The sequence below is a fragment of the Manacus candei genome, unplaced genomic scaffold (assembly GCF_025592945.1).
Source record: "Manacus candei isolate 608988 ecotype Guabito, Panama unplaced genomic scaffold, ASM2559294v1 h1tg000148l, whole genome shotgun sequence".
Classification (NCBI taxonomy): Eukaryota; Metazoa; Chordata; class Aves; order Passeriformes; family Pipridae; genus Manacus; species Manacus candei.
The window spans coordinates 1478468-1494890 of NW_026138196.1; the positions used below are offsets into that span (position 1 = coordinate 1478468).

Genomic DNA, 16423 nt, shown 5'->3' on the forward strand with positions numbered 1-16423 from the left:
TCGGCGGAGCCCTCGGAACATGTGGGAATACCGGGGGGGGTCGCTCGGTGGGGTGGGACCCCCAAATTTGTCTGTGGGCGCGCGGGGGGGTTTCCCGCCCTCTTCTCCCCACGGGACCCCCATAGGCACCCCTGGACTATCGGCGGTCCCCCAAATTTGGGACGGGGGTCTCACAATTTGTCCGTGGGCTGGGGGGTGTTTCCCACCCTCTTCTCCCTAAAGGACCTCCTATGGGCACCCCTGGGACTATGGGAAGGTCCCCCAGATTTGGGACGGGGTCCCCACAGTTTGTCCGTGGGTTTGGGGGGTGTTTCCCACCCTCTTCTCTCTATGGGACCCCCTACGGGCACCTCTGGGACTATGGGGCTGTCTGTCCCCTTAGTGGGGGGGGTCCATCGATTTGGGACGATGTTTTCCACCCTCTTCTTCCCATTGGACCCCCATGAGCACCCCTGGGACTATGGGGGATACCCCACATTTGGGGAGGGTCCCACAGTTTGTCCGTGGGCTTGGGGGGTGTTTCCCACCCTCTTCTCCCTATAGGACCCCTTATGGGCACCCCTGGGACTATGGGGGGGTCCTCCAAATTGGGGTGGGTGTGTCTCACCCTCTTCTCCCCACGGGACCCCCATAGGCACCCCTGGGACTATGGGGGGTCCCCCAAATTTGGGACAGGGGTCCCACAGTTTGTCCGTGGGCTTGGGGGGTGTTTCCCACCCTCTTCTCTCTATAGGACCCCCTATGGGCACCCCTGGGTCTATGGGGGGACCCCCAAATTTGGGACGGGGGTCCCACAGTTCGTCCGTGGGCGTGGGGGGTTTCCCACCCTCTTCTCTCCACGGGACCCTGCCGGCACCCCTGGGTTTATGGGGGGTCCCCTCAGGTTGGATGGGTCCCTCAAATTTGGGGTGGGGAAGTCCCCAAATTTGTCCATGGATGTCCTCCCCATTCCAAGGTGTTTCCCACCCCCTTCTCCCCATAGGACCCCCATCGGCACCCCTGGGACTATAGGGGGTCCCCTCAGTGGGGTGAGTCCCCCAAATATGGGGTGGGGAGGTCCCCAAATTGTCCATCGATTTTGGTGGGGGGGTGTTTCCCATCCTCTTCTCCCTATAGGACCTCCTACGGGCACCCCTGGGACTATGGGGGGGTCCCCTCAGTGGGGTGGGTCCATCGATTTGGGGTGGTGTTTCCTACCCTCTTCTTCCCATTGGACCCCCTTGGGCACCCCTGGGACTAGGGGGGGTCCTCCAAATTTGGGATGGGGGTCCCACAGTTTGTCTGTGGGCTTGGGGGGTGTTTCCCACCCTCTTCTCCTTATAGGACCTCCTATGGGCACCCCTGGGACTATGGGGCTGTCCCCTTAGTGGGGTGGGTCCATTGATTTAGGGGGGTGTTTCCCACCCTCTTCTCCCTGTAGGACCCCCTTGAGCACCCCTGGGACTATGGGGGGGTCCTCCAAATTTAGGACGGGGTTCCCATAGTTCGTCCGTAGGCTTGGGGGGGTTTCCCACCCTCTTCTTCCCATTGGAACCCCTATGGGCACCCCTGTGACTATGGGGGGGTCCCCTCAGTGGGATTGGTCCCCCAAATTTGGGGTGGGGGGGTCCCAAAATTTGTCCCTGGATCTGAAGGGCTTCTCCCAACCTTCTTCTCCCCACAGGACCCCCCCATTCCCACGATGCTGCCCTGGAGCTCCCGGGCTCTGCTGCTCCTCTGCGCCGGGATTTTGGGGGGGCTGGGCCTCGCTGCCCCCTCAGAGGAGGTGGGGACCCTCCACTAGGGAACTGGGGACCCCCTCAAGACACCACGGGTGACAACCAGTGCCAGGATGAAGCCCCAGCCCGGGAGGTGTCACCCCTGGACTCCTGTCACCATCCAGGGTGGGACCCCCCCCCGGCTGGGAAATGGGGGTCCCCGGGACCCCCCCACCCCAGGCCTCGCCTTGCTCGGTGTGGGGGAGTTTTTGGGGGTGTAAAGGTCAAGTTCTGGGGCGGTTCTCACACTCTTTTTCGTGTTTTTCACCCCAAATTCCCCCCTCTCTGGGCCCCCACCCTGCACTGGGAGCACCCCGGGGGGCTGAGGGCTCATTTTGGGGTGTCCATGGGCACCTCCCTGAGGGGTGGGGGGGGCTTGGGGTCATCCCCCCTTCACCAACTTCCTGAATATTCCCCACAGGAGGAGCTGGGGGAGACCTGGATGAGGCTGGCGCTGGATGAGACCCCCGTGGTCCAGCTCCTGGAGGACGTCGCCCACCAGATGGGTACGAGCTGGCACGGGAATGCTGAGACATCCCCCACCTTGGGATTGATGCAGAGATGTTGAGAATCCCCCTGTCCCACCTTGGGGTTGATCCAGGGATGCTGAGACATCCCCTGCCTTGGGATTCATCCAAGGAATTCTGAGGCATCCCCATATCCCACCTTGGGATTGATCCAAGGATGCTGAAAATCCCCCTGAGTTTGGGATTGATCCAAGGATGCTGAAAATCCCCCTGAGTTTGGGATTGATCCAGGGGTGCTGAGACATTCCCATATCCCACCTTGGGATTGATCCAGGGATGCTGAAAATCCCTCTGAGTTTGGGATTGATCCAAGGCTGCTGAGACATTCCCCTGTCCCACTTTGGGACTGATCCAAGGATGTTGAGAATCCCCCTGTCCCACCTTGGGATTGATCCAAGGATGCTGAGAATTCCCCATATCCCACCTTGGGATTGATCCAAGGATGCTGAGACATCTCCATATCCCACCTTGGGATTGATCCAAGGATGTTGAGAATCCCCCTGTCCCACCTTGGGATTGATCCAGAGATGTTGAGAATCCCCCTGTCCCACCTTGGGATTCATCCAAGGAATTCTGAGACATCCCCATATCCCACCTTGGGATTGATCCAAGGCTGCTGAGACATCCCCATATCCCACTTTGGGATTGGTTCAAGGATGCTGAGACATCCCCTGCCTTGGGATTGGTTCAAGGATGCTGAGAATCCCCCTGGGTTTGGGATTGATCCAAGGATGCTGAGAATCCCCCTGTCCCACCTTGGGATTGATCCAACCTCTTATCCCTCCTCCACAGGGAATGGGAGCAGCCAGGGGGCTGCAGACCTCGGGGAAGGACACCGGGTTTTCCCATCCCACCTCCCTCAGGAGCAGGAAAGACCTTGGGATGTTTATCCCCGACGAGGTGGGACCCCAGCAAACCCCATTCCCAGCTTTTTTCACTTTCCCAAGCTCATCCCACCACCACATCCATCTTTCCCACCTGCAGAAAGTGCCCTGGTCCTTCGGGAGGTGATGGAGAACCTGCAGAGGCTCAACCAGAGCCTGGAGCTGATGTTGGAGGTCTTGGAGGACGCACCGAGCCGGCTGGAAAACCACCTGGAGCGCCTCACGGCCATTCCCAACCCGGATGGTGAGCGGGAATAGGGGCTGGAGCGCAGATGGGAGCCAGTGGGTGCCAATTCCAGGTTTTTCCATCCCATCCCACAGGTCAGAGCCCAAGTGCCGCCTCCACCTTCATCCCACCCGGCTCCTACTCGGCGCTGCTGGTTCTTCTCCTGGTGCTGGCGCTGCTCTGGGTGATCCTCCTCCTCCTCTTCCTGGCCTCCAGTGCCCTCGGAATCCTGGAGCTCTCCGCTCTCCTGGCCCTTGCTGTGGCAGGTGGGGACGGATGTGGGGACGCCTGGATGGGGACAGACCACCCTGGAGGTGCTCTGCCCTCTCCCACCCTCCTGTTGTCCTGCAGGACAGCAGCTGGTGGCATCCAGAGGGATCCAGCCAGGGGTTTCCCGGGAAAAAATCCCTCACCGGCTCACCTCCACCCCAGAGAGGTAGGAGAGGGTTGAGGGGGTGGGCGTGGCACCCTTGGGAGCTGGTGGGACCTGTCCTGGGCATTCCACCCTGGGTGTCCCATCCTGGAAGTCCCATCCTGGAGCCACCTGGCAGAGGTTCCCGGGAAGGGACAGGACACACCTTGATGGCTTTCCCATGGATTTTGGGCCCCTCACCCGAGCTCCCTGCCCAATTTCTGCTCAGAAATCCCATCCTTGGTGTCCCATCCTGGAGACATCTGGCAGAGGTTTTTGGGAAGGGACGGGACAAACATCTTAATGGCTTTCCTATGGATTTTGGGCACCTCATCCCAGCTCCCTGCCCTCTTTCTGCTTGGATGTCTCCTCCCAGATGTCCCATCCTGGAACCATCTGGCAGAGGTTCCCAGGAAGGGACAGGACACACCTTGATGGCTTTCCCATGGATTTTGGGCACCTCATCCCAGCTCCCTGCCTTGTTTCTGCTTGGGTGTCCCATCCTGGAGCCACCTGGCAGAGGTTCCTGGGAAGGGACAGGACACAGCTTGATGGCTTTCCTATGGATTTTGGGCACCTATTTGTGCCTGGGTGTCCCATCCTGGGTGTCCCATCCTGGGTGCCCCATCCTGGGTGCCCCATCCTGGATGCCCCATCCTGGAGCCTCCTGGCAGAGGTTCCCAGGAAGGGACAAGACACACCTCGATCGTCCACCTTGATGGACATCTTGGTGGCTTCCCTACGGATTTGGGGCACCTCATCCCAGCTCCCTGCCCTGTTCCTGCTCGGAGAAGGGGGTGGAGAGGCTGGAGAGCTGCTCGTGGGCCATCGTGGTGGTGACATAGGAGCCAATTTTCCTTCTTCCCACACAGGGAATGCGACCTGGAGCTGCTCCAGGAGGAGATGGACAGGATGGAGATGAGCTGCGTGCAAGGTGACCACGCTGTGGGAGCTGTGGGGATCCAGGACACGGATCCAAAGCCCTGGCGTGTCCCCCCCATCCAGTGTCCCCATCCAGTGTCATCCCAGAGCGTCCCCAAGCTCTGCCAGGGCACGTGGCACCATTCCAAGTGTCCCCAACCTCCGCCTGGAGCACTGGGAGGTGTCTCCATGTTCTTCCAGAGCCCTTGTACCCGGAGCAGCCCCAGGACATTCCCGGCTCCGTAGGATGGGTGTCACCTGTTCCTGGTGGCCGGAGGACGATGCGGAGCTCGCGTGGGGTAAGTGGTGCTGGAGGGGATGACCCCAAATTGGGGTTGTCCCTCAAAAACCTGCTCTTCGGGAATGGGTTTTGGTTACGGAATCATGGGATGGGTTTGGGGATTTGGGAATGGATTTTGGTCAGGGAATCATGGGATGGGACTGGGGATTTGGGAATGGATTTTGGTCATAAAATCATAGGATGGGTTTGGGGATTTGGGAATGGATTTTGGCCACAGAATCAGGGGATGAGTTTGGGGATTTGGGAATGGATTTTGGTCAGGGAATCAGGGGATGGGATTGGGGATTTGGGAATGGATTTTGGTCATAAAATCATAAGATGGGTTTGAGGATTTGGGAGTGGATTTCGGTCATGGAATCAGGGGATGGGTTTGGGGATTTGGGAATGGATTTTGGCCACAGAATCACAGGATGGGTTGGAAGGGCCTCCTAAACCCTTTCTTCCCCACCAGGCGATGCTGGAGCCGGTCACGGACACCGGGAAGCGCCGGGAGCCCAATCCCTGCATCCCAAGGGCCACCACGTGAGCTCTGACCACCCGGGCCGTCCCTCCCCCAGGGCCTGGTGTCACCCCAGCGTGGGCTGTGGCCTCCTGGGGGGGGCTGACGGGCGTGTCCCCTGCAGGTCCCTGCTGTCCCCACGCTGCCCGTGCCGGGCGCTCACCAGGGCCGGGCAGCGATGCCGGAAGAAAGCCGTTCCCGGGAAGGACTTGTGCCACATCCATGCCTCCGGCAGCAGCTTGGCCACGGATTCATCCCCTGCTTTTGACCCTCCACCCCCTCCCTGAGGGCTTTTAAACCCCCTTTCTTTTTTTTTTTTGGCTCTCCCAGATCCTGGCGGAGACTTGTGGATGCCGTTGGCTGTTGGTTCGGGGCAGAGGCTCCTCATCCCGCCAGTTTTAGGTTATTTGCATATATTTGGTCATTTGCATATATTTTAATAAACGCCACATTTCCAGCTGGAGTCTTTCCCACTCTGGTCCCCCCTTATCCCGTGGGATCATCCCCATGTGCCAAGAGCCAGCAGCAAATCCCTCGGCTGCCGTCCCTGTGCCGTGGAATCCCGATCCCCTTCCCATTATTAGGCCTAATTCCAGGTAATTAGCGCAGCTCATTAACAGCTCACCATCCTCTTGGACACCACCACGGTGGCTCCTTCCTACCACCTAATTTGGGATCCCTTTGGGATACTCCGACCTTCCCGCCCCTCCCTGCCCTGGGCGTCCCGCGCCGCTCCCGGCACGGGGCAGGAATGTGGGAGCTGCTCCCTGGGCTCCTGTTTTTTTCCCTTTGGAATTGTCCCTGTCACCCCCCCCAGCCCCGTCCTCTGCCCCAGCAAAGGACAACCCTGAGTTGGAAGAGGATGATCCCGGTGATCCCGGTGCCGTCACTTCCTGGCGTCGGCGTAGTTGGCGTCGAACCAGGCACAGGTTTCCTTCACAGCTGCGGAGGGAGAAGGTGGGATTGGGAATGGATTTGGGTCATAAAATGGGATGGGTTTGGGAAGGGATTTTGGTCATAGAATCGTGGGATGGGATTTGAGATGGATTTTGGTCATAAAATCATGGGATGGGTTTGGGGATGGATTTTGGTCATAGTCATGGAATGGGATTGGGGATTTGAGAATGGATTTTGGTCCCAGAATCATGGGATGGGTTTGGGGATTTGGGAGCAGATTTTGGTCACAGAATCATCGGACGGGTTTGGGGATTTGGGAATGGATTTTGGTCATGGAATCATGGGATGAGTTTGGGGATTTGGGACTGGATTTTGGTCATGGAATCATGGGATGGGTTTGGGGAATGGGACTGGATTTTGGTCATGGAATCATGGGATGGGTTTGGGGAACAGGACTGGATTTTGGTCATAGAATCGTGAGATGGGATTGGGGATGAATTTTAGTGTAAAATCATGGGATGGGTTTGGGGGTTTGGGACTGGATTTTGGTCATAAAATCATGGGATGGGTTTGGGGTTTTGGGACTGGATTTTGGTCACAGAATCATAAAGTGAGATTTAGAATGGATTTTGGTCATGGGATCAGGGATGGATTTGGGAATGGATTTTGGTCAGGGAATCATAGGATGGGATTGGGAATGGGACTGGACTTTCCTCACAGAATGGTGGGATGGGTTTGGGGAATGGGACTGGATTTTGGTCATGGAATCATGGGATGGGTTTGGGACTGGATTTTGGTCATGGAATCGTGGGATGGGTTTGGGGGTTTGGGATGGATTTTTGGTCGTAAAATCATGGAATGGGTTTGAGGATTTGGGAATGGATTTTGGCCACAGAATCATGGGATAAGTCAGGGATTTTGGGAGCAGAATTTGGTCACAGAATCATGGGATGAGTTTGGGGATTTGGGAGCAGATTTTGGTCATAGAATCATGGGATGGGACTGGGAATAGATTTTGGTCATAAAATCATGGGATGGGATTGGTGATTTGGGAGTGGATTTTGGTCAGGGAATCATGGGATGGGTTTGGGGATTTGGGAGCGGATTTTGGCCAGGGAATCATGGGATGGGTTTGGGGATTTGGGAATGGATTTTGATCAGGGAATCATGGGATGGGTTTGAGGATTTGGGGACAGATTTTGGTCAGAATCGTGGGATGGGTTTGGGGATTTGGGAACGGATTTTCTTCACAGAATCATGGAATGGGCTGGATTGGAAGGGACTCTTTCAGGTCATCTCATCCAACCACTGTGCAAGGAGACACCTCCCACTATCCCAGCTTGCTCCAAGCCCCATCCAACCTGACCTTGGACACTTCCCAGGGACGGAGAAACCACCAACATCCCTGGACACCCCGTGCCAGTGTTCCACCACCCTCATCCCGAAGGATGGACCACCCTGATGCCCCCAAGGCTGGCAGAGGCAGGACCTCCATGTCCCCACCTCACCTTTCCTGAAGGGAGTGAACTGGAAGCCGGGCAGGTACCGCCGGAGTTTGGCGTTGCTGGCCGTCTTCTTGAACTGCCCGTCGGCCTTGCTGGGGTCAAACTGGGATGGCAGGGATTAAGGAGGGAAAACGGGCGTTGCTTTGCCCCCACCATGTCCTGGTGGAGCGTGGGATTCCCCCCCGGAGCCCTCTCGGGTGAAGGATACGAGGAGCTCTCCCCGGAAATCCATGGCCTCTGCCACGGCCTCCGCCGCCTCCCGGATGGACACCTCGTCTTCTTCTCCCACTGCGGGGAAGGACAGGATGGTGGCTGTTCCCTCGTGGAGAGGGGATGGACAGGAGGAGGTCTGGGGGGGGAAGGTTCACCTGACAAAATGATGGGCTCCACCTCGTCGTATTCCCGCAGGACCCAAAGGAAGAGCCGGGCCAGGTCCTGGGGGGAAGAGCAGACAACCCTTGGGGGGGTCACTGCTGTTCCCAGCGTTCCCATTCCCAAGGAACCCAACCCAGGACAAACCAGGTGGGCTCAGACCCCTCTGGATCCCATTCCAGCCTTTCCAGCCCCATTCCTTGCTTCCCAAAGCCCCACCCACCAGGGAGTAGATGATGAACTGTCTCCTGGCTTTGCCCTCCCATCCCAAGGGAAACCAACCCCGAGGATGGCCCAGGACAAACCAGGAGGACTCAGACCCCTCTGGGGTCCCACCACCAGTCTTTCCAGCCCCATTCCCTGCTTCCCAAGGCCCCACACCCCAGGGAGTAGATGAGGAACTGTCTCCTGGCTTTGTCCTTCCAGCCCCATTCCCTGCTTCCCAAACTAGGGAATAGTAGATGAACTGTCTCCTGCCTTTGCCCTCCCATCCCAAGGGAAACCAATCCCGAGGATGGCCCAGGACAAACCAGGAGGACTCAAGACCCCTCTGGATCCCATTCCCTGCTTTCCAAGGCCCCACCCACCAGGGAGTAGGTGAGGAACTGTCTCCTGGCTTTGCCCTCCCATCCCAAGGGAACCCAACCCTGAGGATAGCCCAGGACAAGCCAGGTGGGCTCAGACCCCTCTGGATCCCATTCCAGCCTTTCCAGCCCCATTCCCTGCTTCCCAAGGCCCCACCCACCAGGGAGTAGATGAGGAATTGTCTCCTGGCTTTGTCCTTCCAGCCCCATTCCCTACTTCCCAAACTAGGGAATAGTAGATGAACTGTCTCCTGCCTTTGCCCTCCCATCCCAAGGGAAACCAATCCCGAGGATGGCCCAGGACAAACCAGGAGGACTCAGACCCCTCTGGATCCCATTCCAGCCCCATTCCCTGCTTCCCAAGGCCCCACACCCCAGGGGTAGACGCACTTTTGGGTTTGCCTTCCCATTCCAAGCAAGCCCAACCCCAAGGATGGCCCAGGCAGGCTCAGACCCCTCTGGGTCCCATTCCAGCCTTTCCACCCCCATTCCCTGCTTCCCAAAGTCACACACCCCAGGGAGTAGATGATGAACTGTCTCCTGGCTTTGCCCTCCTATCCCAAGGGAACCCAACCCTGAGGATGGCCCAGGACAAGCCAGGCAGGCTCAGACCTCTCTGGATCCCATTCCAGCCTTTCCAGCCCCATTCCCTGCTTCCCAAGGCCCCACCCACCAGGGAGTAGATGAACTGCCTCCTGGGCTTTCCCGTTCCCCACACGGTCAGAGCGGAGCCAGACTCTGTGGGAGGAAGGAGTGCAGCCGTCACCACCTCGCGGAGCAGGTGGAGAGTTGGAAAACCCTTCCCAAAAAAAAAACCCCCCCAGGAGCGCTGCCACCCTCACGTTTGGCCAGGTGGACCTTGTGGATGAGCCCCGGCAGGACGTGGCCGTCCTCGATGTTGAAGTTGTCGTGCGGCCCGAAGACGTTGGTGGGAATGACGGCGGTGAAGCGCCGGCCGTGCTGCTCGGAATAACCCCTGGATGGCAGCAGGGGCGGGATATCAGCTACTGGAACGGCCCCACGAGACCCCAGCCAGCAGCACCGATCCCAGGTATCTCTCCCCAGCTTCCACCCCGGCGCCGTTTAAATCCCGGGAATCCCACAGGATTCCCGTTGCCTCGATAACCAAGGGGTGCTTCCACCCTGGGAAGGGGCTCCCGCGTGTCCCTCCCTCACCTGTTCTGGATGTCAATCATCCTCTTGGCATAGGAGTAGCCGAAGTTGGAGCTGTGAGGGGGCCCGTTGTGGATCTGGGAATACGGGAGCGGAGCGTTAAGCGGGGAAGGGACGTTCCCTGGAATGTCGTGCGGGGACGGGAGCGCTCACCATGGTCTCGTCGATGGGATACGTGGTCTTGTCTGGGAAGATGCAGGTGGAGAGGCAGGAGACCACCTTCTCCACCCCCATCTCGTGGGCCGAGTGCAGGACGTTGTCGTTGATGTGGATGTTTGTCCTCTGGGGAAAGGAGAGATTTATCGGGATTCTGGGATGGAGATTCCCCAAATCCCTTCGTCGCTGGGCAAGCGCCGGCTTGTTAACAACTCCCAGAGCCACCGGAGCTCTTGGCTCTGGAAGCAGAACGAGCCCCCCTATCCCTGTGTCCCCATATCCCCCGTCCCGGGGATCCTGACGGTGCCGGTTTTCCAGGGGCTCACCCAGAAATCCAGGTTGGAGCGGATGTTCTTGAAGAGGCCCCCGACCATGGCGGCCAAGTGGATGACGTGGGTGGGCCGGTGCCTCTCAAACAGGGCCTTGGTCTCGGAGCTGCTCCTGGAAGGGGAAATTTGGGAGCTCTGGGGGCGTCAACGGAGCAGGTCGGGGCGTTTCCGAGGGAAAACCCAATCCTGGGATGGGAATCCGAGGGAAAACCCAAGCCTGGGAGGGGAATCCGAGGGAAAACCCAAGCCTGGGAGGGGAATCCGAGGGAAAACCCAAGCCTGGGAGGGGAATCCGAGGGAAAACCCAAGCCTGGGAGGGGAATCCGAGGGAAAACCCAAGCCTGGGAGGGGAATCCGAGGGAAAACCCAAGCCTGGGAGGGGAATCCGAGGGAAAACCCAAGCCTGGGAGGGGAATCCGAGGGAAAACCCAAGCCTGGGAGGGGAATCCGAGGGAAAACCCAAGCCTGGGAGGGGAATCCGAGGGAAAACCCAAGCCTGGGAGGGGAATCCGAGGGAAAACCCAAGCCTGGGAGGGGAATCCGAGGGAAAACCCAAGCCTGGGAGGGGAATCCGAGGGAAAACCCAAGCCTGGGAGGGGAATCCGAGGGAAAACCCAAGCCTGGGAGGGGAATCCGAGGGAAAACCCAAGCCTGGGAGGGGAATCCGAGGGAAAACCCAAGCCTGGGAGGGGAATCCGAGGGAAAACCCAAGCCTGGGAGGGGAATCCGAGGGAAAACCCAAGCCTGGGAGGGGAATCCGAGGGAAAACCCAAGCCTGGGAGGGGAATCCGAGGGAAAACCCAAGCCTGGGAGGGGAATCCGAGGGAAAACCCAAGCCTGGGAGGGGAATCCGAGGGAAAACCCAAGCCTGGGAGGGGAATCCGAGGGAAAACCCAAGCCTGGGAGGGGAATCTGAGGGAAAACCCAAGCCTGGGCGGGGAATCTGAGGGAAAACCCAAGCCTGGGAGGGGAATCCGAGGGAAAACCCAAGCCTGGGAGGGGAATCTGAGGAAAACCCAATCCTGGGAGGGGAAATTTTGGGGTTTGGTGGGGTCAACAGAGGTGACTGGTGGGGTTTCCAAGGCAAATCCCAATCCTGAGATGGGATATTTTGGGGTTCTATGGGGTCAACAGAGCAGATTGTGGTGATTCCAAGGACAAACTCATTCTTGGGAGGAGAGATTTCAGGGGTCTGTGGCAGATTGTGGGGATTCCAAGGAAAAACCCAATCCTGGGATGGGAATCCAAGGAAAAACCCAGTCCTGGGATGGGATATTTTGGGGTTCTGTGAAGTCAACAGAGCAGATTGTGGCTTTTCCAAGGAAAAAACCAATCCTGGGAGGGGAAATTTTGGGGTTTGGTGGCAGACTAGGGTGTTTTCAAGGAAAAACCTAGTCCTGGGATGAGATATTTTGGGATTTAGTGAGGTCAACAGAGCAGATTGGGGCTTTTCCAAGGAAAAACCCAATCCTGGGATGGGAAATATTGGGGTTTGGTGGCACCAACAGAGCAGCTTGTGGCGATTCCAAGGACAAACTCATTCTTGGGAGGAGAGATTTCAGGGGTCTGTGGCAGATTGGGGGGGTTCCAAGGAAAAACCCAATCCTGGGATGGGAATCCAAGGAAAAACCCAATCTTGGGATGGGAAATTTTGGGGTGTTTGGTGGGGTCAACAGAGCAGATTGTGGGGTTTCTGAGGAAAAATCCAATCCTGGGATGGGATATTTTGGGATTTAGTGAGGTCAACAGAGCAGACTGGGGCTTTTCCAAGGAAAACCCCAATCCTGGGATGGGATATTTTGGGGCTCTGTGGGGTCAACAGAGCAGACTGTGGGCATTCCAAGGAAAAACTCATTCTTGGGAAGAGAGATTTCAGGGGTCTGTGGCAGATTGGGGGAGTTCTAATGAAAAACCCAACCCTGGGATGGGAATCCAAGGAAAAACCCAGTCCTGGGATGGGATATTTTGGGATTTAGTGAGGTCAACAGAGCAGATTGTGGGAATTCCAAGGAAAAACCCAATCCTGGGATGGGATATTTTGGGGTTCTGTGGGGTCAACAGAGCAGACTGTGGGGATTCCAAGGAAAAACTCATTCCTGGGAGAAGAGATTTCAGGGCTCTGTGGCAGACTGGGGGGGGTTCCAAGGAAAAACCCAACCCTGGGATGGGAATCCAAGGAAAAACCCAGTCCTGAGATGGGATATTTTGGGGTTCTGTGGGGTCAACAGAGCAGATTGTGGTGATTCCAAGGACAAACCCATTCTTGGGAGGAGAGATTTCAGGGGTCTGTGGCAGATTGTGGGGATTCCAAGGAAAAACCCAATCCTGGGATGGGAATCCAAGGAAAAACCCAATCTTGGGATGGGAAATTTAGGGGTGTTTGGTGGGGTCAACAGAGCAGATTGTGGGGTTTCTGAGGAAAAATCCAATCCTGGGAGGGGAAATTTTGGGTTTGGTGGCAGATTGTGGGGATTCCAAGGAAAAACCCAATCCTGGGATGGGATATTTTGGGGTTCTGTGGGGTCAGCAGAGCAGACTGTGGGCATTCCAAGGAAAAACTCATTCCTGGGAGGAGAGATTTCAGGGGTCCGTGGCAGATTGAGGGGGGGGGGTTTCCAAGGCAAAACCCAATCCTGGGACGGGATATTTTGGGGTTCAGCAGAGCAGGTCGTGGGGGATCCCGAGGAAAATCCCGACTCACGTCAGGTTGGCGTCCCGGGAGGACACAAAGATCCAACGCTCGTCCGGCCGCCCCTCCCCATCTTCCACCACCTTCTGGATGGCCTTTCCCACCAAGCCGGTGCCCCCCGTCACCAGGATGCGCTTGGTCACCTCTGTCATGGCCCAGGTCCTGCGGGGGGGCACGGGGGGGGGCATTTTCTGGGGCGGTTTTTGGGTGTTTCTGGGAGAAGGGAAGCGGGAGGGGAGGGGAGGGGTGGGGCGGGCTCTGACGTGGCACCCGCAGTCGGCAGGTGGGGACAGTGGAGGTGGCACCCGGGTGGTGGCACCTGAGGGTGGCACCCGGGCCCAGGGCCAGACCTGCCACATGGGGACACCTGGGACGAGCGGGAGGGGCGGCTGCAGCCTCAGGGCTGGGTCCCAAATCTCCCTCTGCACCCCCAAAATCACCCCCAAATCAACCCGTGCACCCCCAAATCTACCCCTGCACCCCCAGATCACCCCCATGCTTGGGCCCCAAATCACCCCTTGCACCCCTAAATCTCCCCCTGCACCCCCAAATCACCCCCAGGGCTAGGCCCCAAATCACCCCTGCACCCCCAAATCTCCCCCTGCATCCCCAAAATCACCCCCAAATCTCCCTCTGCACCCCCAAATCACCCCCAGGGCTGGGCCCCAAATCACCCCCTGCACCCCCAAATCACCCCCATGCTTGGGCCCCAAATCTCCTCCTGCACCCTCAAATCAACCCCTGCACCCCCAAATCAGCTCCAGGGCTGTGCCTCAGATCACCTCTCCCATCCCAAATCAACCCCTGCACCCCCAAATCACCCTCTGTACTCCCAAAATCACCCCCAAATCTCCCCCTGCTCCCCCAGATCACCCCCTGTAACCCCAAATCACCTCCAGGGCTGGGCCCCAAATCTCCCCCTGAGCCCCCAAATCAACCGCAGGGCTGGACCCCAAATCACGCCCTGCACCCCTAAATCACCCCCAAGGCTGGACCCCAAATCTCCCCCTGCACCCTCAAATCACCCCCAAATCAACCCCTGCACCCCCAAATCACCCTCTGTACCCCTCAAATCACCCCCAAATCTCCCCCTGCACCCCCAGATCACCCCTGCACCCCCAAATCACCCCCAAATCTCCCCCTGCACCCCCAAATCACCCCCAGGGCTGGGCCCCCAATCAACCCCTGCACCCCTGAATCACCCCCTGCACCCTCAAATCTCCTCCAGCACCCCCAAGGTTCTGCCACAAATGGTCTCCTGCACCCCCAAATCACCCCCTGTACCCCAAATCTCCCCTTGCACCCCCAGGGCTGCCCCCACAAATCCCTCCCTGCACCCCAAATAACCTCCTGCATCCCCAGGGCTGCACCCCAAATAACTCCCTGCACCCCAAATCCCTCCCTGCACCCCAGGTCTCCTCCTGCGCCCCAAGTCCCAGTTCTGCTCCTCATGCTTCTCCTGCACCCCAAACCCCAGCTCTGCACCCACGTGTGCATCCCAAACCTCCCCTACGCCCCAAACCCCAGGTCTCCACCCCAAAACCCAAGCCTGCACCCAGGTGTGCTCCCTGTATCCCAAATCCCAGCTGTGCACCCCAAATCCCAGCTGTGCACCCACGCGTGCACCCCAAACCTCCCCTGCGCCCCAAACCCCAGGTTTCCACCCCAAAAACCAAGTCTGCACCCAGGTGTGCGCTCTGCACCCCAAATCCCAGCTCTGTACCCTGTCCTAATCCCCTCCGCCCCCCAAATCCCACTCCTGCACCCCCCTCCACCCGCTGCGCCTCCCCCCCTCCCAACCCCGAACCTCCCCCCCCCCCGCCCTCCTGCCCCCCCCCCACTTTGGAGACCCCTCCCGCTTCTATTCCCCCCCGACCCCCCAGTTTGGGGGTGCTCCTAAACCCCCAAATGGCCCTTTAATGGGGCGGGGGGCGCGTCTCACCCTCGGCTGCGCTCGGGGCCGCTCGGCTGCGCTCGGAACCGCTCGGGAGGTGCTCGGCTGCGCTCGGGACTACTCGGGTCGGCTCGGACGGGGCTCGGCTGCGCTCGGGTGAGTTCGGGTGCGCTCGGCTGTGTTCGGGTCGGCTCGGAGGGGGCTCGGCCGCTTCCGCCGACGTCACCGGGCGCTGACGCGTGGCTTGTCGGGAAATGTAGTCCCTGCCCGGGTGCAGGAGCAGGGAATGGGGTGCAGGGAAGGGAAGAGGGCTGAGGGGAGGAGGTGGAAGGAAGGAAGGGTGCAGGGGAAAAAAGCGGGGAAAAGGAGATAAGGGAAGGTTTGGGAAGGGAAGGTTTGGGAAGGGAAGGTTTGGGAAGGTTTGGGAAGGGAAGGTTTGGGAAGGGAAGGTTTGGGAAGGGAAGGTTTGGGAAGGGAAGGTTTGGGAAGGGAAGGTTTGGGAAGGGAAGGTTTGGGAAGGGAAGGTTTGGGAAGGGAAGGTTTGGGAAGGGAAGGTTTGGGAAGGGAAGGTTTGGGAAGGGAAGGTTTGGGAAGGGAAGGTTTGGGAAGGGAAGGGAAGGTTTGGGAAGGGAAGGGAAGGTTTGGGAAGGGAAGGGAAGGTTTGGGAAGGGAAGGGAAGGTTTGGGAAGGGAAGGGAAGGTTTGGGAAGGGAAGGGAAGGGAAGGGAAGGGAAGGGAAGGGAAGGGAAGGGAAGGGAAGGGAAGGGAAGGGAAGGGTGGGCAATGAACAGGGAAACGGGAAGGGAGCGAGGTGCAGGAGCAGGGAAGGGGATTCAGGAGAAGGAATGGGGGTGCAGGGAAGTGGGAAGAGAAAGGGTGCAGGGGAAGGAAAAGGGGGTGCAAGGACAGGGAAGGGGAGATGGGAAGGGGCTACAAGGGGGTGCAGGGAAGGGAAAAGGTGCAAGGACAGGGAAGGGGAGATGGGAAGGGGCTACAAGGGGATGCAGGGACAGATAAAGGGACTCAGGGCAGGGGGTGCAGGGAAAGGAAAGGGATTCAAGGAAGGAATGGGAAGGGGGTGCAGGGGCAGAAAAGGGGGCTCAGGGAAGGGAAAAGGGGTGCCCAGTTTCCCCCCTTCCCTCAAAGGGGCTCGTCAAAGGGGATTTTGATGAGAACAGGTTTTATTCATCTGTAATGCACTTAAACTGAGATTAAAAAGGAGCAGAGCATTCCCGTGGTGGGGGAGGGTTTGTAAGGCACCCCCCCCCCCCACCCCCACTTCCAGCCGGCATTTCCTT

The 16423-nt window shown here is 58.4% G+C and overlaps 2 protein-coding genes across 2 annotated transcripts; one reads left to right on the top strand and one right to left on the bottom strand.

Annotated features, from left to right (window-relative positions):
- The first annotated feature begins 155 nt into the window (after positions 1-155).
- Positions 156-5881, top strand: LOC127463013 (protein brambleberry-like). Its single transcript, XM_051771981.1, has 12 exons — positions 156-179; positions 983-1028; positions 1664-1765; positions 2179-2263; positions 3077-3184; positions 3269-3412; positions 3490-3660; positions 3746-3830; positions 4679-4760; positions 4931-5026; positions 5480-5550; positions 5652-5881. The coding sequence occupies exons 3-12, from the start codon at positions 1682-1684 to the stop codon at positions 5812-5814; spliced, it is 1089 nt and encodes a 362-aa protein (XP_051627941.1). The 5' UTR covers positions 156-179; positions 983-1028; positions 1664-1681; the 3' UTR covers positions 5815-5881.
- Positions 5831-13676, bottom strand: GFUS (GDP-L-fucose synthase). The gene is made up of 10 exons (XM_051771980.1): positions 13245-13676; positions 10541-10655; positions 10212-10340; positions 10062-10135; positions 9728-9861; positions 9559-9623; positions 8298-8364; positions 8138-8217; positions 7933-8032; positions 5831-6469 (listed from the first exon to the last, which is right to left on the bottom strand). The coding sequence occupies exons 1-10, from the start codon at positions 13589-13591 to the stop codon at positions 6414-6416; spliced, it is 1167 nt and encodes a 388-aa protein (XP_051627940.1). The 5' UTR covers positions 13592-13676; the 3' UTR covers positions 5831-6413.
- Between the last annotated feature and the right edge of the window lie 2747 nt (positions 13677-16423).